This window comes from Pseudoliparis swirei, chromosome 5 (genome assembly GCF_029220125.1).
Source record: "Pseudoliparis swirei isolate HS2019 ecotype Mariana Trench chromosome 5, NWPU_hadal_v1, whole genome shotgun sequence".
NCBI lineage: Eukaryota > Metazoa > Chordata > Actinopteri > Perciformes > Liparidae > Pseudoliparis > Pseudoliparis swirei.
Genome location: NC_079392.1, coordinates 13672296 through 13697761, shown reverse-complemented (window position 1 = coordinate 13697761; position 25466 = coordinate 13672296). Strand labels below are relative to the sequence as shown.

The window sequence follows — 25466 nt, the reverse complement described above, 5'->3', positions numbered from 1 at the left end:
AAATCGTTTAATGACATCAGGGGACGACCTACCATAGCACGTCGACCAAAACCAATAACATACTGGATCTCCAAAAGCCCTTTATATTTCATAAGGAAAGTCTTGTTCCTAACCTGAGTCTTGGGTCTTATTTTGACAGTTTAAATATGATTTTACTTATCAAAGTAATTGCTGGGATCTGCTAACAACCACAACACATTTAAGGCAAGAAACACAACCAGAGAAAGGTAATAATAACCAAAATAAGACCCGAGTTGTAATTTTACTATACTCCTAATGTGGGCATAGACTCCCAGCATGCAGCAGTACCTGTGAGGGGTGGAGGTACGGCTCGGGGGAAGCCAGGTTGGTTTGAACGGAGAGGCTTTTCTCCAGCAGGGCCTGGGGGAAGCCCAGCCGATCGAAGGTGCTGCGTTTCCAGTGGTGGCCGACGCTCTGCGCCAGCGCCTCGTCCTCACTGAACGCCCTCACAACGGGTCCCGGCAGCGGCAGCGGCAACGCCCCGTCACTCTCGTAGCCGTCTTTGGAGCCCTGGGCCGCCACCCCGCCGCCCTGCCCCGAGTCCCAACTGCTCCTCTGTTTCATCACCTGTTGGGCCTCCCATGCCAGCCTCGCCTGGGCCAGCATCGCCTCGGATGCCGTGCCCGCGAGCTCCCCCTCTGGCCCCCCGCAGCGCGCCGGCTCCTGTGGGAGGGACGGCTTGCGGCTCTTGCGTTTGCGGTTACCTCCGGGGGAGAAAGCCCCAGGAGCGCCGGTGGAGGAAGAGGAGAGGGAGTGTGTCTGACTGGACGTCCAGGATATCGAGTCCTCGTAAAGCAACCTCTGGCCTCCCTCTCCACCCTCCCCACTGTAGTCCAGCAGTAGGCGGGGGTCCCTGATCAGAGACTGGCTGTGCTGCAGCGTATAAGACCCCCCATACGAGCCACCAAACCCCCCTGTAGTGCCGTAGCGAAGCAGGCGGTCGGCGGTCTTGAAGCGAGGGCTGGGAGACGATTGCTCCACGTACACCAGCTGCTTGACGTACTCCTTCCCCACAGGACTGTACTCCAGACTCTGGGTCTTTTCTGGACACTTCTGCCGGGTCAAAACCAGCTGGCCGTAGGGCGACTGGCCCTGCTTGGGGGAGTGATAGAGGGGGGCTGAAGACTTGCGAGCAGGTGATTTGCCGGTTCCGTAGAATGAGTCGGAGAGGTGCACGTCAGTGGGCGGCACCTCATAGATGGGAGGGGGCTGATACTCTGACGGTGGCTCCTCATACAGCGGGGGCTCATAGCCGTAGCGGGGCGAGGGGGGCTGGGAGTCGGTCGAGGAACGGCGGTGGGTGCCGGTGCCGCCCAGCTCGGCCCGCTTCAGGAAGGGGGACTGACGGCGGTCGGCGTAGAGGAGAGGCGAGCCGTCGGGTTCCGTCGGCGGGTTCCCTCCAGAGGAACGGCGGGTTCGTGAGGCGGTACCCCCTCCAGAGGGAGGACCGGGGGTGGGGGGGTCGCAGGGGGAATAACCATTGCCCTGGTGGGCCAAGAAGCTGGGCTCTCTGTCCGTCACCTTGATCAGCATTCGCTCCTTGGTACCCGTGTTCCACCTGAAGGGAGAAGTCCTGAGGAGAGGACAGAACATCAGGATCAGGGGGCATTCACACCACAAACATGGAAATACTTTAAAGAAGCTATTTTATTATCATATCCTTTGTGCCAACTGTAATAATAATAATCTACTTCAACTTGTTGGCAGAATATCATGTTGATCTAGTCAGGTTATGCATAGTTATTACTCGTAATATGACATCTAGACTGCAGGGTTTTTCCTGCATAGAGAACATTTGGGCGCGCGCCTACGCCGTTTTCCCGAGCGCCTAAGGCAAAAAAAGTCCGCGATGGAAAAAACAACAACAAAAAACTGTGTTCATCAGGTGCATGTCAGCGAATATGTTCTCAATAGTATGTTTCAAGTCGGCTACAGCCGAACCCTCGTTCTGTTTTGATCAATAGTAATCGAGTTAATAAGCGTGTCTTCTTGTCTGGTCAATACGCAACTGAGGTGCGCGAATGGACAGAGCGGCCAGCTGCTGATCACTCACCAGCCCGACGTGCACGAATACACCTGGACTATATAGTAATGCACCGATCTGATCGGCGCCAATCCATATCGGCCAATATTCCCATTATCGGTTTTGATCGGCGCTCTCAAAACGGCGTATCAACCTTGGCCGATCAGATGACAAGAGAAAAACTATCAGACGTTTCAATCGCCGCGCATCGCAACGGAGACGATGCGCCCGGCGAGGGCCGCAGAGTGAGAGGTCCACGAGGGGATCCTCACCACTGAGCGGCGTCACCGTCCCCCGAGTTGAATCTCTGGGTCAACTCAGCCGACTCTCACATGTCTGAGCCCCTATAGACTGATGCTCACGGTAAACGCATTCGATCGGGAGCGCGCGAGGGTTTTGATAAAGTTAGCGGAAGGATTTATGTGACAACATCCGGTTTTGCAAAGTTAGCGGAAAGAACCACGTGAAACAACATCCGTTTATCAAAATAAGATGTCGACAAATCATACACGAACATATACAAGTAAACAATGAACTGATTTTGTATCTTTAGAGGTCGTTTCTGAGATTTAGCTTAAATTATGCTAACATTAAAACATGTTTACTGTACCAAGGAAGAGCTTATAAAAATAAGTCAGACTTTTGTATGTTAAGAAAAGTCCTGTATATAGATCTCCCCAAGAGTTCCAGGAAATGAATAATGCAGATGTGTTCCATACATATCTGAAATCCCCTACAATAGCAATCAAACAATTTTTATGTATCAATTTGGAAATTTTTCAAAGTAAAAGTCCTAAAAGTTTAAAGAAATCTGTAATTTCTTTAACGTTTGAGGTGCTTTATATATGTATTTCCTCATAGTCCTAGGCAATAATGCTACACAATAAATAGAATGCTTCAATCAACAGTGAGTGCGGTATTATCGGAATCGAATTGATTTCAGTGATCGGACTGAAATCGAATTATCCGTTTCATGTCAATCTATTAGTCTATCTATTTTAGAAAATGATTTCCGACTTGCTTCGATTAATTTACCCTGGATAGCTCGGTCCGATCCAGTTGATAATTATGGTGCATGTAACTCTGAATTCGATTCGCAACTGGACTTTGCGTCTTTGCATGCTCGAGATCCTCCGCCCTCCTCCCAGGAAAACCCACTGCATTAACAAACAAAGTGCAAGAGTCGATAAATTACATGTGTCTACTGGTACCGGTCGGCCAGTGACGTTTGATCTCTCCGTTTGGGTCCCAGCCACTTAAAGGTTATCTCATCTCTTATCATTTTATATTGCCACAAGATTTAAAAAGGGTTTTCAAAAATCATAATCCAACAATCAGGCTCTATCTCCACAGTGATTGGTGTAAAGGGTTCAAACCGCTCTCTACCATTTGCTCTTTTTTCCCTCTTTAAACAGCTACTTCTGCCACGTGTCGAGTGCAACATGAATGTCTTTAAGGAGAGAGTATTCAAAAGTATGCTCCGTTATATACATTTGTTCAACTGATTGCATGGTTGTATTTAACCAGTTGAAATCCATTGAGATAAAATCCCTTCTGCGATGGCGATCCGGCCGAGAGGGCAGTGAAGTTAGAAGTCAAGCACACATTGGTTTAGTTTTTGTTTGGTTGTATGTTTAAAAATCAAACGGAAGTTTGCACATCACCAGAGAAAGTTAAACCAACACATTGTACGAGACACACGAGACTAAAAGGCAACACAATTATGTTCCAGGTTTCAAGATAAAATAAGACTCCTTTTTCCAAACTCATTCCACACACATGGCCACTTAAAGCCCAGAAATCATAAGGTTCTACAAGTAATCTGCATTTACATATATACACACATAGATACAGTATATATAAATATATAACATATGTAGATATTCTATCTAGTTCATTAGTTCACATTCACTCAGTCGCTCCTCTCACAGTCGTCTTGTTTGTCAGCAAAGCTTGGAAGAGGAGGAGGAAGAGGAGGAGGAGGAGGAGAAGGAGAGAGAGAGCGGTGTGGGACGCTGGAACAAGAAGTGAACTGGGCGCGAGGGACGGAAGTGTGACATCGATTGCGGCATTTGGCCGCCCCTTCGTTTGCAAATACTGATCCGCGGGGCCGGCGCTCCATCGGGGGCAGTGAGCGTGTTTGTGAGCTTGTGAAGGAGACGGAGGGAAACAAAGAGGGCAGGATTAAGCATGACGGGGTTGTGCTGGCATCCATCAACCCGTCCAGACTCTAACCCACTTCCTCCATTCCTCTGTTCGTTCTATCTGCCAACCGTTTCTCTCTCCGCCTCCTACTCATTACTACACAGCGAGTGTTGTTCTTTCCCTGCTTATCCCTAATTATCATTAATTATTCACGATCATTTGACCTTTGAATCAATACACTCTTTCGAGGCCTTTTTCCACACCGTCTCAACCTGCAGAGTCTTCCTCTTCGTCTCACTTTTATTCAACGAGAAAATAGTTTATACGTCTCAGTCAGCCGTCAGTTTAATTTCAGTGACATTTCACTGAAGTACCAAGGTACTCGGCGTGTGCATGTTGATTGGGCCAGTGGTATAAATCAAATTTAAAAACACATTAAAACAACTTCAGTTGTTACAGGACAAACACTCGGCACAAACAGCTGGTCAGTCGGCAGACCATACCCTCGCAAGCCTGCCATTTATTCCTCATACATCTGGGGATCTATCTCGTTGCTGATCGGGCCTGATTACAAACCTCCCTGTAGAGTTCAAGCGCCAAAGACTCTGAGACTTCATCATTTTATATCATCCGTTGAGAAAAAACATTATCCTTTCTTCATCTGACTGGTCTCTCCTGATTGGACTGGTATCAGTACCTCTTTAACCCTTGTGTTGCCTTAGGGTCATTTTGACCCGAATCAATATTACACCCTCCCCCCGCCTTTGGGTCATTTTGACCCGATTCAATGTTTCACCCTCCTGTTACCTTTATATTTACTAACATATTTTACCCTTTGGGTTCAATTTGACGCCAGCAATTAAAACCTCCAGAAAATTATTAGAATTAATATTGTTATCCAAGTTTAAGTGTGAGGCACTTTATGTTTGTTTGTTGACTACCGAAAGAACACCGACATTAAACATTGAATGGGGTCAAATTAATCCTAAGGCGGGGGGAGGGTGTAATATTGATTCGGGTCAAAATGACCCTAAGGCAAGACAAGGGTTAAGGGGACTATTATGGGAACTGGCATCGTCATTTTTAAAACCATTCCCAGACCTACAGGTAACTGATGCTTTGTTGCTGGACTTCTATGTCATCATTTTAAACATCAGTAACAACCCAGCTGCTGTCAGTAGCTTGTACAAATACTACACTAACCAGCTGCAGCTGGTTAGTGTAGTATTAATAAAAGATCAATATTAATAAGTATCAATAAAAGATAACACTCTTTCACAACAGCAACACAACCAAATGAAACTAAATGCGCATGGAACAGTATTCTGCTGCATTTGAAAAGAAAGCAGGATGACAAACATCTCGTTGTTCTGTGTTTGTATGCAAACAGAAGTCACAGACAATTGACACGCATCCTTAAAAATTTATTCCACAATACACGACATGCGGTAACCCATACCGCGGGCACCCGGAGGCCCGTGTTCGGTTGTGCATTCTAAAGTTCAGCTGAAGCCGAGTCGAGTCGGTATCGGAGCAGAGAGGGTGTCTTTTCAAATTCTCTCTCAGCGGGGCTAAAACCATTAGTTGGTGAATCAGCAGAACAATCATCGATTATACAATCATAACGTTGTATACATGTTTAAAATGTATGCATTAATCAATAAATGAAAGCTATTGAACAACAAACTTGACTATTAATTACGACATAGCATGGCATCCGTAGACCTATGGATAATAATCACAACAAAAGGAGTGAGGAGAAGATGCATAATGCTACATGAGACCAAACCGCATGTGGTGAAGTGATGAGGGGAAACAGTTTGCCTCTGAACGTCAGGATGTTGGAGATGTTTCTGAGACCAAAACAGTTAAAAAATAGATTTAAAAAATCTGGACGCACAAGTTACACAACACGAAAAAGGGTTTGTGTGTATGAGGTTTACATGCAGTCCAGAACACATGGTGACTACCCGCTCATTGCCCCCTGCTGCTCCTGTGTGTGTGTGTGTGTGTGTGTAAGTGTGTGGGAGACTGAAAGACTTGGTAGACACTTCACACAGAACCAGATCCAATAAGGAATGCGTGAGAGCAGATCTCAGAAGCCATCTGGACTGACAGTCTGCAGCTGTGCCACCAAGCCTCTCATTACACACACACACACACACACACACACACCTTTCTGCAGGAAGGGGAGGTGTGACAACTACAATTCAGATTGTCATGTCCATTTTGACATCAAGCTTAATGTGTGTTTCAGCCTCATTGATTAGAGATTGACTAACCAAGCCAATGGGGGAGTTACCTCACACAACACAATATATGTATATTATATACTTGTTCTAAAGGGTTAAGCCATCAAGCAGACCGCCAGCAAAACACATTTAAAGAAATATAATCGGATTGACGAGGCACTTAAAATTAGCCGAATCATTTTCCCGACACTTATGCTGGTTTCATATCAAACGCGCTTTGAGTAGATTCCATGCAACGTCGATGCACAGACGAATGGATGAGAATAGAGTAGATTTTTATCCAGTCATTCAGACGCAGTGTGAGCCTACAGGTGACGTTATGTATAAAGATATATATTCATGTTCTGATGTTTGTGGGATTTCCACAACAAGTATAAGCCAGAAAAAGTGGTTATTTCTTCAATGGTGGAAATGATAACCGTTTCCACAGAGATAAGCCCCGCCCCCTCTACAGCGCAAACAAAGTGAATACATTTAATGAATGGACCACAAATAGTCGGGAGAGTAAACTCACGCGAGTAAAGTGTTGTGAATATTCACGTGAACGCAGCGTGACACATTTAACTCGTCTGATATGTCGCCATGCTTCTTGTCTGGCCCTCACAGCGGTGTTAGATGTTCCGTGATTATGGTCTGGAATATGCGTTCATGATCGTCAGCGGAGAAAAAAGAGGCTCTTCCTTTGAGTTTATTTGACTTTGTGCCGAGCACTGACGTCTGGTTCAGATTAACGAGATAATTCGAGGGCGGATCAGCCTTTGAGAACAGAGATAGCCTGATGTCAATCATCTGGTTAATTTAAGCTGGGTAAAAGGACATTTAATCGACTTTGTTGAACCAGGTACTAGAAATAGGGCCCTGGACGGACTAACACATCATTAAACTGGTATTTTTATACTGGACCATTTTTATTCCAGACCCATACAAAAACAAGTGAATCAGGCTTTGCCGTCAACGACTGTGTGCAGAGCATATACTATGTATACCATTTCACTATTGTGGCTGTTTCTGATTCCTCCCTGAAATATAATCAGAGGGTAAAGAGCTGAGGGTAAAGGGTGTTAGGGTACAGGGGGTTAGGAATCTAGGATAAAGACAGTTAGTTTAAAGAGACCGAGGGCAAAAGGTGTTAGGGTACAGGGGGTTAGGGTAAAGACAGTTGGGTTAAAGAGCTGAGGGTGTTAGGGTACAGGGGGTTAGGGTAAAGACAGTGAGGTTAAAGAGTCTGAGGGTAAAGGGTGTTAGGGTAAAGACAGTTAGGTTAAAGAGCTGAGGGTAAAGGGTGTTAGGGTACAGGGGGTTAGGAATCTAGGATAAAGACAGTTAGTTTAAAGAGACCGAGGGCAAAAGGTGTTAGGGTACAGGGGGTTAGGGTAAAGACAGTTGGGTTAAAGAGCTGAGGGTGTTAGGGTACAGGGGGTTAGGGTAAAGACAGTTAGGTTAAAGAGTCTGAGGGTAAAGGGTGTTAGGGTAATGGATGTTAGGTTTACGAGCATCAGAGTAAAGGGGTTAGTCAAAAAAGGTGTTCGGGTAATGGGTGTTAAGATAAAAGGGACTAGGGTTAGGGGGAGGCATTCAGTTGTGATGGTCGAGGTTAGTGTACAAGGCTAGGAAATGCATTATGTCAGTGAATGTCCTCACTAATACTGAGATACAAGGTTGTGTGTTAGCGTGTGTGTGTCCTCTAACTGGAGTAAAGAAGACATTTACAGGACACGGTGGCCCCACACCAGGCATATCCACCAATCACTGCAGACTGCAGCAGATTACAACAAAGCAGCAAATCAAGACCAAGCCTCTGAAGGAGAGAAAGGATAGAAATTCATGGACAGTGAAAGAAACAGAAAGGAGGGAACGGACTGATGAGCAGAAAGACCAAGAGAAGAACAGGAACGGAGAGAAACACTTCTAATTTTGACCTTCATCAGTCATATGACAACATGTCGTTCCTTCTGATTGTTTATACTCATTGTACTGTACAAATGTAGAACCGTGTAGTGTTGTGACTGTTTAGCCCCGTCCAAAGCTATAACTACAAACAATAAAGCGCAGTCATTCGTAGGTACCAGAAAACATTTTGTGTGTTCTCCACATTATCATGAATGAGGAAGTATAAAGACCGCAAAGTCAGACACGGGACATGCGAGAGCTCCATGGATGCCTCTAACAAGCAGTGATCCTTCAGTCAGGAGACCACTGTTTGTTCCCGTGAGAAACACAGAATCAACTTTTTTTACCCAAATGACCATCTTTTCCTGGACCTGACTAAGTATTTTACCATTTTATATTAAACCGGACTAAGTATGTCACCATCTTCTATTGAGAGGGCCTTAGGCTCACTGTGAATGACACTGTGTCATGTCTCGTCGGTTATGTTAAGTTTTAGGTTTTAGTCCTGTTTTTCATGTCCGCTTTTATTTTGTAGTAACTGTCCTCTCTCGTTTCAGAAACTTTATTTCCTGCCCCGGTGTTTCCTCGTTAGTGTGATTGCCTGCTCCACCCCTGATTGTGTCCACCTGTTCCCCATTTCCTCATGTATTTTAAGCCTGTGTCTACCTGTGTCTTGTGTCAGATCGTCTTGTCTCAAGTCTCGTCCTGACCTGTCTAGTCGAAGTAATTGTTGTTCTTGATAGTGTAGTCTTTTGTCCTGGTTTGCAGTTTCCAGCATAGTTGTGATTTTGTTTATACTTTGATCAAGTCTTTTTCCCAGCATAGCTGTGATTTTCTGTTTTTCTAAACCCGATCTTAGTTTCCTGCTCAGCAGCAACTTTAAGTTATACTTTGTTTTTTTTGGAATTTTTGGGGACTTCCTATGTTTAAATAAACCCTTTTGATTGCCCTGATCTTTGGAGTCGTGCTCTTGGGTCCTGTTTTTGAGTCGTGACACACTCAACTCGATAGCCCCTCTGAAGAAGGAGGCAGAGGAGGTTTGCTCCCTGGTATAACCCTTAGACCCGCAAACTTAAGCAAATAACACAAAAGCTTGGAAGCATATGGCGTTCCATGAATTTGGAAGAATCCCGCTTAGTTTGGCGAGATAGTCTTAAAACATATAAGAAGGCCCTCTGTAATGCCAGAGCAGCCTATTACTCATCAGTAATAGAGAAAAATAAGAACAACCCCAGGTCTCCCTTCAGCACTGCAGCCAGGCTGACAGAGAGTCACAGCTCTGTGGAGCCGAGTATTCCTATAGACCTCAGTGGTAATGACTTCATGAACTTCTTTAATGAAAAGATTTTAATGAGAGGCAAGATTAATAATATCTTGCCCTCAATCAGTACCAGTCTGACCTCAAGTGGAGTGGCCGTAATAGTTTATTTGAGGAGTTTCAGTCAGGATTTAGAAAACACCACAGCACAGAGACATCGCTGGTGAAAATCACTAATGACCTTCTAATTGCGTCAGATAAAGGACTCATCTCTGTCCTGGTCTTGTTAGACCTTAGTGCTGCGTTCGACACCATTGACCATGACATCCTATTACAGAGACTGGATCAGCCGATTGGCATTTCAGGCACGGCACTAAGCTGGTTTGAATCCTATTTATCAGATCGATCTCAGTTTGTATTTGTAAACGATGACGCCTCGATGACCACCAATGTTAGTCACGGAGTTCCACAAGGTTCTGTGCTTGGACCAATTTTATTTAACTTATGCTTCCTTTAGGCAAGATTATTATCCTTTTTACCCAAACGACCTTCTTTTCCTGGACCTTCACCATCTTATATTAAACCTAAACAAGTAATTAATACTTTTTTATTCAACATTAAAAAGTATTTCATCATCTTTTATTAAACATTACAAAGTATTTCATCGTCTTTTATTAAACCTAACGTAGTACTTAACCATCTTTTCCTGAACTTAAATAAGTAGTTTTGTTGCCGAGTAATTTCCTGTGAAGTGTATAAAAAAACTGTAAGCATGTAACAAGCGAAAAATGTGTTGCTGGTTTTAATAGGAAACAAACACAGATATCATAAGAACCGAGAGGATTCATTGTCCAGAGTTGTTGTTTGTTAAGGAACCAGGCGGGAAGACACGGATGCAAAGTGTGTTCCATCAGTGTGTTACAGGAATTCTGCTTCAGCACCAGACAATGCAATGGTGTGAAGATCACACACATTCATAACTCAAATTAGATTTTGCAGATCCAGACATAAAGAGATCCTTTTACTACATCTCTTCTTGCTTTTAAAACCTGGTACCTATAGGAAATGACCTAGAGGCAGTTTATTAAAGCCACAAAACAACTCTTTAGTAAGTAAACACACCTCATTGTGTCAAAAAGTTAAGACTCGTGAGCTCTAAAATAATGACTTGGTTGGGTTTCTGCATGAGCGGCTCACCTGTCTGCCTCGTCCTTGCCGCCCTGTTTCTCAGACAGCTCCTGGTCGAGGGAGGAGGAGGTGCTCCCCTCGCGGCTGACCCCGCTGTTGCGTCCCGGGCTGTTCTCCGCCGACGCCTTCCCCCCTCCTCCGGCAAGACGGGGGTTGGCGGTGTCGGTGTGCTGCTTCAGGGTCTGCAGCTTGGCCAGGGGGATGATGTCGCAGGCCTGGGGCCGGTGCCACACCGTGCGCTGGGTGGAGGCGTTGTAGTAGTAGAAGCGCGAGGTGTTCGGGTCAAACAGCTCCCACCACTGGTTGTCGCCGGTCCGCTTGATGCAGACGCCCTGCGGGGGGTCCCACACGCACTCGCCCGTCTGCAGGTTGGCGTACATGCGCTCCCGCGTGCGCGGCTCGATGATCTCTACCCACTCCAACCTGCAGGGGGACAGGTCACCGTTTTCAGTTTAAATACCATATAGAAGACATCCATTGTAGCTTCTTTGACAAATCAGCATCAGATATCGTCACGCTCATGCTACGGCTCATTAGTTACGCAATACCTACTAAAACCATGGAGCCAAATTCACTCACATTCACATTATGAATTATATATTCATGCATAAAGTGCAGATGATTATGATGATCAGGGGTGAAAGAAAATATTGATACACTTGAGTGAAAAGAAAGAAGTTCACTGTTTTCCTAAAATTTGATTTAAACTACAATCACTGCCTCATGGTTTTATGCCTCCGTCGATAAGTTGCAGTTTAACATTCATGTCCATCCATAATAATAATAATTAGTATAACCTCTGGGGATGAATAAAGTATCCATCCATCAATCTATTCATCCATCCATCCATCTATCCATCACTGTGTGCATGCATGCAACTGTTCTTCTTGATGCTCGTGAAAATATCAGACTCTCATCTCTCTGCATATTTGACTGTCACTTGTTTCAGCCGAGTGGCTGAATGTAACGGTGATACATCTTTTGCTCGGCAGCAGCAGATACAAGTGCTCGGCAGGTTGTAAATGAGCTGCATTACAAAATGGCAAAGGGATTACACACATACGGTATTATGATTTATTTTTTAAATCAACTCACATACGCAGCAGTCTGCTCTTACATATAGCCCAAACACGCAAATTACTAATGTGCCTCAGAGGGCTTTACAATCTGTACACATCCTACATCCCGGAACTTTGACCTCACATCGGATGTGAGAATAACAGACAGTGTGCCTGGTGGTGCGGAAAAATGCCCTCTTTAAATCCACCATTAGACACAGATGGGGACTTCCGTTGGCAACTTTAACTGTAGTCGCACACTGAGAGTCTTGATACTCAACTTGACTCATCCTCTCCCGGGACTCGAAATTTGGGAATCTTAGATTGCAGTTTGCTGAATATTTTATACGAATATGAACAAATGTTTGTTTGTTACATTGACGTAACGCCGCTGAAGGCTTCTTTAATCAGAGGCTAAGAATGAGGACTTCATCTTTAAAGTTATAGTTTTTTTCAGTGGTCACACATCCATGAAAAAATTGCGATAGACAAATGGGCATAAAAGGGATGAGTCCACTCACGGAAGCAAATCCCTTAATACTTAACATGAACTACTCCAAACACCTCGTACCTGTATATGGTATTCTACGGACCATTTAAGCTTTGCGCATAGCATCCATATAAAGCAGTTTAAATAGTTCAATAGTGGTTCTGAGAGCAGCTCTCCTGCTTCACCGCCGGACTGGTTGCATTTCCTGAAGAGCAGCTTGAGTCGGTGTGAAAGCGGCCTTACACCAGATACCGACACAATCTGGCCACTTATCTGACAAACGCAGGCTTCATTGAGATCCAGACACTGACAGGCCCTAGTGAACACACACACACACACACACACACACACACGCTACAGATGCTGAGCGGTGACCGAGGTGTGGCTGAAGGGTGAATCCGATGTTCCACTGGGACCTGAGTGGCTCCGACAGCCCGGCTTAACGGGTACATCCTCTCCTCTTCAGACCACAGACCAAACAGCTGACGCACCGCAGACAAAGTGCAACCGCAGCCGGACAACTCAATACCCATAATGCACCGCATCATGTAAGACTAAATTATGTGAATTGTTGACCATCCTCGGGGTACGTGTCTCTTTTAATATTCATATACAATAAAATAATCAAAATGCCTGAGGATGAACAACAACCATGTTTCTTTTTGGTTTTATTGGGAGTTTCTTGCCAATTTCCAGACTTTTCTATCCCCCTGTAGCGAGTGCCCTCTCTGCTCCTGAAGCCCCGCTGAGCTTCGGGACAGCCACAGCTAGCGCTAGCTGCTGCGTGTGCGAGGAGGCGGGGAAGAAGGCGAGAGAAAGAAATGGCTGTCGCAGCGAATGCTCGTCAAGCTGAGCAGAACGGGACGGTTTAAATAGAGAGATCCAGAGCGGAGATAGCAGGATTAATTGGCCATAATTGCTCGACGTGTTGGTGTCCCAAGTGACCCAGTTTATCTGGTGACCCTCCTCCCCGAGCCTGCAGAGACGGGGCTCTGGGCGCTGGTGGCGTTACACTCTGAAAGATACTCATGGGGACTGGAACATTCGAAAGGGGAGGGAAGAAGAAGCAGGGCTTTAAAATCTATACTTCTATATTGAGGAAACAACTACTTTCAGCCACTGCTTTAAAGACATACACTGCCCGTGTTACAAACATGTGTTGATGATGCAGTCAAGAAGCTTCACAGGAAGTAGGGGGGTAGGAAAAAGGGAAGGGGCCATTGGCCACTCACTTTACATCCCTGGCCCAATTTGGCATTGCGGCTGTTGGGAGACTCGTCTTTTTAAGGTCTAGATGTTTATCAGGAAACTAGAATCCTGCTACACTTTAAGTGGTTGAGTCCATTCATTCAATCTGTATTGAACACACAGAAACAAAAGTTCTGTTTAACGAGGCGTCAAAGCCTCTGACAAGTAAAGCCAATGCTTAAACTTTGTCATGATCTGGAGTTTGTGTCTTGTTTTGAAGTCCTTGTGTCGTCTGTCTCCCTGTGATTGTCTGCCCTGGCCCTGATTGTTTCCTTCTGTGTGATTGCTGGCCCCGCCCTCATTGTGTTCACCTGTGTCTCGTTGTCCAATCACCTCCGCCTGCCTGTGTATGTAAACCCTGTTCGTCTCATTCCCAGTGTGGCTTTGTACTGTTTGGTCTGGTCTGGTCTGTGATTTTTTAAATTAAATATTAGTTTGTGCAGTAATGTCGGCATTTGGGTCCTGCTTTTTGAGTCGTGACAAACTTAAACCTGCATTCTCTCTACTGACCACCAGGGGGTGACTCCTCTGGTTGTGTAGAAGTCTGTGAGAAAATGACTACTTCTCTCTTGATGTATTCACTCAGTACACATGGTGAACATGATGTTCATTTATAAACTCCATCAGGCCCTGTGGGGTCAGATCAGTCTCAATAATTGCAAATGCACACACGAAGGTTCACAAATATATTCTATTTACAAATGCACACAAAATGATTCACAACTATATTCCAATGCACACGTAAACATGATTTATATAAACGTAAAAGAAAAATCACAAATATATTTATGCATTTAAATGTGGATTTGTTTGTGGATTTATACTATTTGTGGATCGCACTGTATTTATTTGTTGATGACTACACATTTGTGCACAGACTTGAGAATCCCCTGTCGTGGCGCAACTCGTAAATGCATTTTTTTAAACATAGACCTATCTAAAAACTGGAGCGACTGAGAAACGGGTAGGCGGGGAGCAGATACTGGCGGAGCAGGGAAGCGGAAAGCGGAAACCCAACCAGCACAAAGTAAAAATAATATAGAAACGTTAAGAGCGTAATCCTGTGTGTTGCCCTCCATTGCCCGAGACTCACAGGGACGACAGAGAATCGTCACAGTACTGTTATCTGTTTGTCTGTGCACTTTATCTTATACGTTATACTCTACTGTAAATGTAATATGTTTAAATTATTGCACTGGTGTTGATTGTTGTTGATTGTTTAATGTTAATGTCCAATGAAGCACCACCTGCCTTGACAAATTCCTTGCATGTGAAAACATACTTGGCAATAAAAGGTTCTGATTCTGATGGTACACACTTTCCTGGACCATATCACCAAAGACCAACCTCTCAATAACCCAGATACTGGCATCTCACTTTGTGCTGCCTCACTGGAATCAGCTCCAGCTGTGCGCACTGCACTGGGCATCGTTGTTTTGAAGTGATCTGATGGATGCCAACGTGACATCACAATGTCCCACATTAAATGCACCACCACAAGCAGCAGAAATGAAGTTCAAGCTCTTATGTCAAGTTCATTCATCTTGCCTTCCATTTCAAAAGAACTTCACATGGCACTTTGCTCTTGTCCATCAAACAAGACGCTGCACAAACATACTAATTTTAGATGAACCACAGCTCTGTCAAACATTCACACCACCTGCTGCGCGTGTCCCCCCCCCCCCCCTTTCTGTGATCAGATCTGAATCTCAGAGCGTCCTGCTGGTTGGACATGTGTCCTGTGGTGTTCAGGGTTGTTGGCCTGAGGTTTCAATGGGCAGCCCAGTCTGAGACCCTCCCATGCAAACATTTAGCTCCCTCCATGAGCCCCTTCAGCTTTGATGACCCCCTGTGAGAAGCAGTCTGTTTTCAGTCAGTGCGCTTTATCTGTCAGCTGAAGGAAGCGCAGTGCACCATGGGTTAGTCATGCAAAAACATTCCTGTATCAGTTTTCAGGATAAAAGGCTTTTTCTGTGTCCAATGTAAAACTAGAAAAAGAAAAAAAATGCATTTTAAATTGTATTCAGAAAGAACTTTGGTTTGAGATGACAATAAATAAGATAAGATAATCCTTTATTAGTCCCACAGTGGGGACATTTCAGGATCACAGCAGCGGGTGCACATTAGAGCATTAATTGAAAATAATAATAATTTTTAAAAAAACACAATAACAATACTAAATACTTATCCTAAATATACAGAGGAAACAAAATATATACACAAGGCAGTGACCAAAGTGAATTTCCAGCAGGTTAAAGTGTCCAGGAAAATAAAGTGCTGAGTGTGCCAAGATCTCCAGCGATCTACTGCACTGACTGTGAGACCTCCACTGCTCTAAAGCAACATCCCAGAACAGGGACTCCAAGCCCCGCGCAGTGGGTAGCCATTGCTCTTCTTTCCACCAGTCGACAAAGAGCAAGCAAGTTTTCTTTTTCATTGGATTATTGCAGAAAATAATCTCTGTGGCAAACAAACGATTATGATGCATACATGTTTTGTTCGTCAAAATAATCTTTACGAATAACCACAACTTTTATGATTGAAGTGAAAAGTAAAAAGCTAACATTAGGCTATAAAAGAATCTTTTAAAAATAAGAAAAAGCATCAAAATTCACCGGATTACAGACATCTAACCAAAATCACATTGAACCAAAGTATTTGGGACGAGGCTACTGGAGCTGCAACAAATGACTCATGACCTGGTTTAAAGACTCATTCCTGCAGCACTCCATACGCTCGTTACATGCATAGCGTCTTTTCTAAATGAACCTCTCTCTCCATAGGGAGTTGGGTTGAGGCAACACAATCAGTGTCAGGTGCTGATGGGCACAGACCAAGCTGCCTTAAGCAAAGCATTGGGAGTTTGGATGAGAGAACAGATGAGGACAGGAGGGGGTGGGAAGAGAGAGGGAGACAGAAAGGTCAGTCTAATTAACCTACCATTCAAAAGAAGAAGGAAAAAAAACAGTAAATGATTGAAGTTACACTTTTAAAAATGAGAACAACTTTATTTGGAACGGGCTCCTGAGAAAAGCCTCACTGCTCTTCTGATCTACTTCTGTTTTAATTTGCGAGAGTGTAAACTTCCTCCATGTTTACCTGGTGTCTTTTTATGTATATTTCATATTCAACGATCAGTACACACATTCTAACGCCAATGGACTTTACTGCCGTAGAAACATACACCTGCCTAATGTACAGCAAGCTTCAATGACTCCCTTAGGAGCGATTTCTCTCCGCCCTCCTCGCCCTCCGCCACCTCTCTATCAAATAAACTAAAGAGTCTGTATTTCCTGCAACAGAGATGTCGCCGTAATCCGTCCAAGGATCAGCGTGTGGTGTCCCCGTCATAAGGAAGTGCTTCTGTCGGCTCCACACTCACACGTCTGTGTATTGGCAGCAACGTCGTCGACTGATTCTTAGCCGCTTCATGCTGCAGGAAGCTCCTGCTGTGCTGAACCTGCAGAGCCTCTTTGGAACAGGCAGCTTGATGCTCCCTCACTGCTTCAATAAAGAAGCTACGCTACTGAAAAGCTTTTTGATGGAGAAAACAGGGACACTCCCACCTACGACTACTACTCCCCACCACTGCATATCACGAAATGCAATATCTAGTCTCATATGAGAGTATCTTGTGCAGTCAAATCCAAAAAACTTCTGAGGTTCTACCTAGAACAGTTTTCTTTTTGAAAGAAAAGAAAGGCTCCATTTACAGTCATTTTCATCTATGTAACCCCTTGTTAGAAGAAAACCCACCTGGAAACTGATTGGGAACCCTGATTGTTGTCGGTTGATGTTGTACAACATCAGCACCGCTGGCCGGGTTCTAGATGAAACATTCGGAACATGGAAGTGACCTTAGTAGCTCCACCTGGATGGATTCTGGAAGAAACTCACTAAATGTAAAAAGGTTCTTTGGAGCACCCCTATGTCAGTTATATATGAAACCCAAGGAACATTAAAGGGTTCTCAGTAGCACCCCTGAGAGTTCAGGGTGGAACAATTACACCATGTAAGTGTTGGGGGTTCTGGGTGGAAGCTTTCACAGATGGTTCTAACCCTTTATGTCGAGGCTGTAGGTAGATCCCTCTGAAAGAGTTCCAAGTAGAACCGTTATTATTGGTTCTAATAGGAATCAAAACCGGTTCTGTTATGGGGACAAGCCAAAGAACCCTATATGGTTCTTGTTAGCACCTATATTCCTCAGTGTTTGGTTCCAGAACATGGTTGGGGCAGCAGAGCAATCTGATTACTGGTCTGCTGATATACAGGAACCAGATCAATACAATGCATTTAAACATGCTGAATGTATATTGAACTGAAGCACGTGACATGTGACATTTAGTGCCTATAATCAATAACTTTCCAGCTTTGACCTAAATACGCTGACACGCAGCAGGATGACAGTGAGCATCCAATAAGATTCTAGCATTGATAGACGTGATGACACTGTAGCTGAATAGTTCATCTACTATGTCTTTGAGTTACTGTTTACAACTTACTATCCAATCTTACGTGGACTTGGAAGTTAGAAATATAATATTGTACGATGCTAACACCCAGTTGGAGCCTTTTATCATTATTAAAAGGAATAATGAATGCCTTTAACTTCATGAAAAGATCCGTCTCACTTTTTTTGCGACAGCTGCGCCGTCACTTCAGGATTTAGTTTCAAATTAAATGTTCACAGCTTGGTAATGCACAGTGGGAATTCTGTGTTTGCACCACTGCCTTGGTCTCAATGGAGCGAATGGAAGGAGTCCCCTCCTGAGATATATATATATATATACATACAGGTATATTGAAATGGAAATATTTGACTTTTACTGACATTATTTATCATATCAAATTAACATCCCAGGGCGACTGTGGGTCAGTGGTCCTTCTTTCAATCAGAGGATCCGCGGTTCAATCCCCGGCTCTACTAGCCCTAGTCGATGTGTCCTTGAGCAAGACACTTAACCCTGAACAGCTGTGTCTACGGTGTGTGAATGTAAGTCGCTTTGGATAACAGCGTCAGCTAAATTAAATCTAATGTAATGTATTATGGAAAGTGCTCATAATGGTAGAAAGGGCACTTTAGCGTAGCAGTTTGGGTAACTCAGCTGTAAAGAGACGAGCATTCCAGTTATAGTGGCTCACTGGGTAAGATCACTGGGAAACCAGAACCAGCTCGAGGATTTGTGCTCCACCACAAGGCCAACTGTATGATCGGCTTGAGCTGCTGCCATCTGGGGGCTTACGTGGTTAATGTTCAACATTAATGTTCTTCATTCTGTCCATGCAGCTGTGTAGTATTGGATGTGAAGTGTGTGTATAGCAGCAATAGGTGGATTAAAACAATGAGAAAAAACATGTCTGACATCTTGTCTTTTCCTATGTGGTAACTGTATTACTCTCATCCTGGGGGAAATTGGAAGATGAAAATGAACAAAAATGACTCACTCTGCATCCAAATATAAATAAATTATAAAAATAATTGCTTCCTTTCTGTCGAATAGAGCAGCATTGGAAGCCACTGATTTGCCAATACCCACCAATGAATGTATTGTCTTTCTAATCTTCTAATCTTGTAAATTGTTATGTTAGATGACAAACGCCCCGCTGCACCTCCACACTGACAACCCTCACCTGTTATTTAGATTCCAGATAAAGAGTGGCTTTGCTGCATGATAAGAAATGAACAACCATTTATTATGTAAATAAGAAGGAACGATGCGCCAGTGAACACCTCTTCCTTGATCCACGAAGAGATAGGCAACGCAATGCCCTCTGGGAAAACAGAACTATTGCACATGCACGCATTACCCTGTAATGTATGTACGGTGTAGCACATTAGCATTCCTTCCTGTGGCCATCACGTGAGGGCCCTCTCTCTCATCAGAGACGGAGAATGCATTTGTAATGTGGCTCGCTCCATCTGAGAGAAGGCGTGGTTTTCAGTTCATGTGCTGGACGAAGGCTTTCCGTGTGAACAGGCTCTGCTGCTTCTGCCCCTCTCTGGCTATGCTGGCAATAGCTGACACGTGTGATGGATGAGAGGGGCTCCCATATCACATGTCAGAGTCATGTCTCCGGGACCCGTTAGGGGAACCCTAGGGGGACCACGTGAGGTGGAGTTCATCGGTCTCTAGGCCATTTGGCTGTTTGGATAGCTGTCCAATCGGCCCGATGCAGTATGTATGAAGTGGCTCAGAGGGAAGACACCTGACTGACAACACCAGGTTTGATACGCAAGATGAAACAGGAGTATCAATTTAATGAATTGCGATACGCAAGGCAGTATACTGCGATTTTAAAAGTCGAAATATAAGTAAACTATTATAGTATAAAGAACAGTCAATTGCATAACATTTGAGTAACAAAATAATAACTAGCTAGTTCTTAGCAATTCATTCTTGAGACCAGGTGTGTATTTGTGCCCAATATGAAGAAGTTTCCTCAAGGCGTTCGTTCTTTAGATGTTACGAGATTGGGACAGAACACATGATGCCTCCGCCCTGAAAAATTACTGGTGATTACTTTGTAATTATTTTATATTTTCTTGAACATCAAATGCTTTCGACTGATAGTTTATTACAACATTACAACATGTGTCATATTTTGTCTGTAACCTCTAACAGTTCTGTTTGCCAATGTATCAAATTAATTGTTGAAATCAACTCTATTGTTGTGAAACTCCAGTTCCTCATCTCATCTCCTGCCAGGACAGATAAGATCATGTGACACTCTAGTCTTACACATAGATTGTTTTCGTACTTAATTAATTGTTTTTCTTTCACAGAATAAGCAAAAAGAACCGGTAAGTCTATTGATAAGAGAAACAGTATCACTAAAATCCTACAACAATACCAATCTGTAGTTGTAACACGGAAGACATCAGTTTGGCTAAAGTGGAAAATGTCTGAAGGTGCGTTCACACCAAAAGCGAAACTATGTTTTCACGCGACCAAATCCCATGAAAAGTCAACGTACAGACGCGTGTGGCTGTGAGAGACGCGATATTTTCCCGGGCGGCGCGTTTGGGGCGACGCGATGTGGGCGACGCGTTTACAGCGGCGCGTTTTCAGCGGCACAATTTTCGCCCCGAGTTGAGATATTTCAACTTTGAGGTGGTCATCTCGCAACTCGGGCCAATCGGCTCTTGAGTTCCGCTCTCGTAGCGCTGGAAGCGGAAGTCTTTCAGACGTAACAGTAACTTCATCGGTGAAAGTGACCGAGCTGAGTGAGCCTACGGGTGATGTCATGAACCCAAACACGAGGGCGTCAGTGTGTGGGACGTCCACAACAAATATAAAGCAGAACTAGTGGTTAGTTATTCTGGTGGATGAAGGAGATGATAACGGTCTTTACGGAGACGAGACATGGAGATAAGCCCCGCCCCTCGCAGAGCGTCTCGACGCTCATGGTGAGAGCACGGTGAACGGTCGAGCGAGTAAACTCACGAGTTTTGGGCGATGCGAAAAATAGTTTCGCTTTTGGTGTGAACGCACCTTAAGGGTGGAAAAACCAGACCACCACTGACATCACCTAAAATGTTTTTTTGTAGCTTTGATCTCATGGAATTCAGCATTAATTCAGGAAGGCAAAACTAAAATACAGGTTATTGTAAATGCAAAAATATTTCAACAAATAGTAAAAACATGATTGGTCGCCTGTACACTCAAAATAAGCTCCACCAACATGTCCAGTCAGTATGGAACACAAAGTGCTACTGCGTCTACTGGGACCTCTTCGGTGAGCAGTGTAGGCTCCTGAGCGTCTCTTGGCTTCAGTCCCAGCTCATTACGACGGTGGAGTGTCTCTCACGGCCGCCAGTGTGACTCGTCTCATGAGCAGAAGAAGAAAAGAAATCGAGGGTAGGATTTTTTTCATGGTGATACTACTCCTGTAGGTGATCTGTGCTACGCATCAGTTCCTTATGATTACCTTGAACACAACGACAAACGTCATTAGATTTACTTTAGACTCAACACCTACAACAATTTCCTAAATATAGTGCAAATCGGGCTCAATGAAAATGATTTCAGCTTGTTTCTAGCAATTTGCTATCAGCAGCCTGAGAGCTCTGTACCAGGTGGCAAACTCCAGTTCTAGGGGGGGCAGGTGATTTTTTGTTGTTGTCACACCACATCTACGTTGTTTGATGACACCTCAAAGCTTTTAGAACTACGGTCTTTTGATTGTCCTGACCGCAAATCTAAATAATAATAACATTTTAAGAAAAAAGGTCCTCTGAATAAGTCAGTTATCAGGCCCTAATACTAGTAATAACAACTTTACATTGTCATTATATATAATATGGTTAAAGTCATTCATGAACCAACTTCCTTTTTTATGACTCGTGTGCTCTGCTGAGCTTTGAGCCTGTTCCGTGATTCTGTTCCATGATTCTGTTCCATGATACGGGTACTTTGTTAGTATCTATACACCGTGCAAGATGACAGCAGTAGATGTAGCGGGCTGACATGCAAGCTAACCCGAACCCCCCAAACGCTGTCGACATCTTAACGCTGATTGGCCAAGACTCCACACGTCCCATCAAAGATGTTTTATTGCGAAGATCACCACATCGCATTTTCTCCATGTCGCACTCCAATCTCATAAACGCCGGCCGGCCAGTTGACCCCCTCCCCCCCCCCCAAACCAAAATTCTTCGGATCTACACTATTCACGTGGATGACCTATTTTGATTTCAAAACGGCGAATTTCGCCAAAAGGTGACAAGTTTGCAAGTATGATATTCTGCAATTGCAATTCCTTAATATTCTACTAATTGCTCATATTGTCAACTGTGGTTCAGCCGTGAGTAGGAATAAGAATCTTTTTTTTTTTTTGCGATAGCGGTGCTAAACCGGTACTTTAAACAAAATACCGGTGCCTGAACTGAGACTTCAAAAAGAAGAAGCACAAAGCGACGATTGGCAATGACGACATTAAAAACCTCTTTGGCCATATTCCTTATGAAAGCCGCTCTCATTGCCGCACTGAAAGAAAACGGATATCAGACTGAGCTACGAGGTAGCTTGAACATGGTTATAATGCCTAATTTATTATTTGTTGGCCTACTTTTATAAATGCAAGACTTTCAATCAATGTTACGGTACAAATCTGAGTTAAGGCTGCTCTTGTCATCATCGGTCTCTACATTTTCAGGGGGACTGGTCTCCCCATCGCAGCCGGCCATATTGGCACCGGTTTTCAGTACCCAACCCTAATCAATCAGAGGATCGCCGGCTCCGCTAGCCCATGTCGATGTGTCATTGGGCAAGACACTTTACCCCAAATTGCTCCCATAGCTGTGCCTACAGTGTATGAATGTTGTATGAATGTTAAATACTCCTGATGTGCAGGTGGAACCGTAGTCCCTCCCATCAGTGTATGAATGGGTGAATGATGACAAGTAGTGTTAAACCGCGAGTGGTTGAAAGACTAGAAAAGCGCTGTACAACGACAGGTCCATGTTACCCTGTGTTAAAGCTGTATTCTCTCTCCTGACAACCAGGGGGTGACTCCTCTGGTTGTATAGAAGTCTATGCTTCATGTGTTAAAGCTGTATTCTCTCTCCTCTGGTTCTCTTGATTCATTCCCTCACATTGTAAACATGGGTTTATGGTCTCAAGCTCTAGCTTTAAGTCTACTTTAATACAGCATTATGTTCATTTAGTAAATTATGGTCCTATAAAGCAGAGTATAATTTAATTTAGGGCGGGGCTACAGTGATTGACAGGTCGCTGCCACTACTAGAGACGTATACGGCGATACAATGTCACTCTTCAGTTTTCCGAATTATCGGTTGCAAAGAAAAATGTATTCAGGCGCAGTATTGAGTAATTGTAACGCGTTTGGCGGCCGGTGTAGACAGCTGTATTGTTTAAAATAGAAGCACATGTGTTCCATCGGATAGAAAAACACAGCTGTAAAGATGTTTATTGTCATTGTAAAAAATACATATACATATATATATTTTTTAAATACAACGAAATTAGGTTGGAGACCCATCAGTCAGGCGAGACATAACGGAGCACACCAACAGTAGGAATTGGTTCCAATGCTACCGACTCAGTAATGAGACCTTTTATTTTTTAGCAACAAGGAATGGATAAAATACCGTTAGCTGCTTACATTTAGCGCATAGATGTTGTTGTCTAACATTTTTAAAAGCATTAGGGGTGGCAGATTGGATCAGCTGTAGCAAATTAGTTATCCTGCCATGTTGATTTGCACAGAAATGTCTGTGCTCCTGCTATTCTATAGTATGAAAAAACTGATTATTTTGAACAGTGAGAACAGTATTGCATACCAATAGTAGTTTTAATATAGTTTGAGAGTGACATCCCTTCATTAAACACAACTGTATTCATTTATAGTTTATTATATAGGGACAGATACAGCCCACTGCACACAAACAAACTAAAAACAGCTATCTGATGTGTCAGATCGGTGCAAAGGAGTCACACACCTCCTCCAGTCACCTGCACGTAAAGATGGTTGTATAGAAGTCTATGCTTCATGTGTTAAAGCTGTATTCTCTCTCCTCTGGTTCTCTCTTGATTCATTCCCTCACATTGTAAACATGGGTTTATGATCTCAAGCTCTAGCTTTAAGTCTACTTTAATACAGCATTATAGATAGATAGATATATACTTTATTAATCCCCAAGGGGAAATTTGTCGAGCCAGTAGCAGCAACACACAAGAATAAAAAAACAAAACACAAAATATAAGAAGGGTTAGGGTGATCTGGCAAGAGGTGAACTGTTGTAGAGCCTCATAGCCGTCGGCAGGAATGTTCTCCTGTATCTGTCCTTGTGGCAGCGGAGCGTGAGGAGACGTCTGGAGAAAGTACTCCTCTGTCCCTGTAGGAGGTGGTGGAGAGGGTGGTCCGGGTTGTCCAATATGGACACAAGTTTCTTCAACGCCCTCCTCTCCACCACCTGTTCCAGGAGCTCCAGCTGGCAGCCGATGATGGAGCCAGCCTTCCTAACCAGTTTGTTAAGACGGCTGGTGTCACCGCACACCGATGCTGCTCCCCAGCAGACAATGGCAAAGTGCAGCACACTGGCCACAACCGACTGGTAGAATAACTCCAGCATCTTGCTGCACACGCTGAAGGATCAAGCTTTCTCAGGAAAGAGTCGACTCATCCCCTCTTGTACACAGCGTTGATGTTGGCCTTCCAGTTCAGTCGGCTGTCGATGGAGACGCCCAGGTACTTGTACTCCTCCACCATGTCCACCACCCCTCCCCGGACACTCAGAGATGCAGGAGCTGTCGCCTTCCTCCTGAAGTCCACCACCATCTCTCTGGTCTTGGCCACGCTCAGCCGCAGGTGGTTCCCCATCGGCCCACTTTACAAAGTCACTCACCACTGCCCTGTACTCCTCTCCGTCCATCCCTAATACACCCGACCACTGCAGAATCATCAGAGTACTTCTGCAGATGGCATGACTCCGTGTTGTACTGGAAGTCACTGGTGTACAGGGTGAAGAGGAAGGAGACAGAACAGTTCCTGTGGGTTTCAACATCACTGACCACTGTTCCAGACAGCACACGCCCATTCTGACAAACTGTGGTCTGCCTGTGAGGTAGTCAGTGATCCAGGAGATGGTGGACGCGTCCACACCGACCACCCGCAGCTTCTCACTCAGCAGCAGTGGCTGGATGGTGTTAAATGCACTGGAGAAGTCAAAGAAAGTGACTCTCACAGAGACACGGGTTCCATCCAGGTGCGACTGAGCTCGTTGCAGCAGGTAGATGATGGCGTCGCCCACTCCCACATGAGGCTGGTAAGCAAATTGCAGAGGGTCCAACGACGATTTCACCTGCGGCGGAGGTGGGCCAAGACCAGCCTCCAGCACCTCATCACATGGGAGGTGAGGGCGACTGCCGTA

The 25466-nt window shown here is 44.4% G+C and overlaps 1 protein-coding gene across 1 annotated transcript in view; it reads right to left on the bottom strand.

Moving 5' to 3' along the window:
* arhgap39 (Rho GTPase activating protein 39) overlaps positions 1-25466 on the bottom strand; it is a 93195-nt gene that overhangs the window by 24191 nt on the left and 43538 nt on the right. Inside the window, exons 2-3 of the mRNA XM_056414932.1 lie at positions 10787-11200; positions 310-1594 (exon numbers count right to left, since the gene is read on the bottom strand). Of these exons, the coding sequence (XP_056270907.1) occupies positions 310-1594; positions 10787-11200 (1699 nt within the window). The remainder of the gene's footprint in view (positions 1-309; positions 1595-10786; positions 11201-25466) is intronic.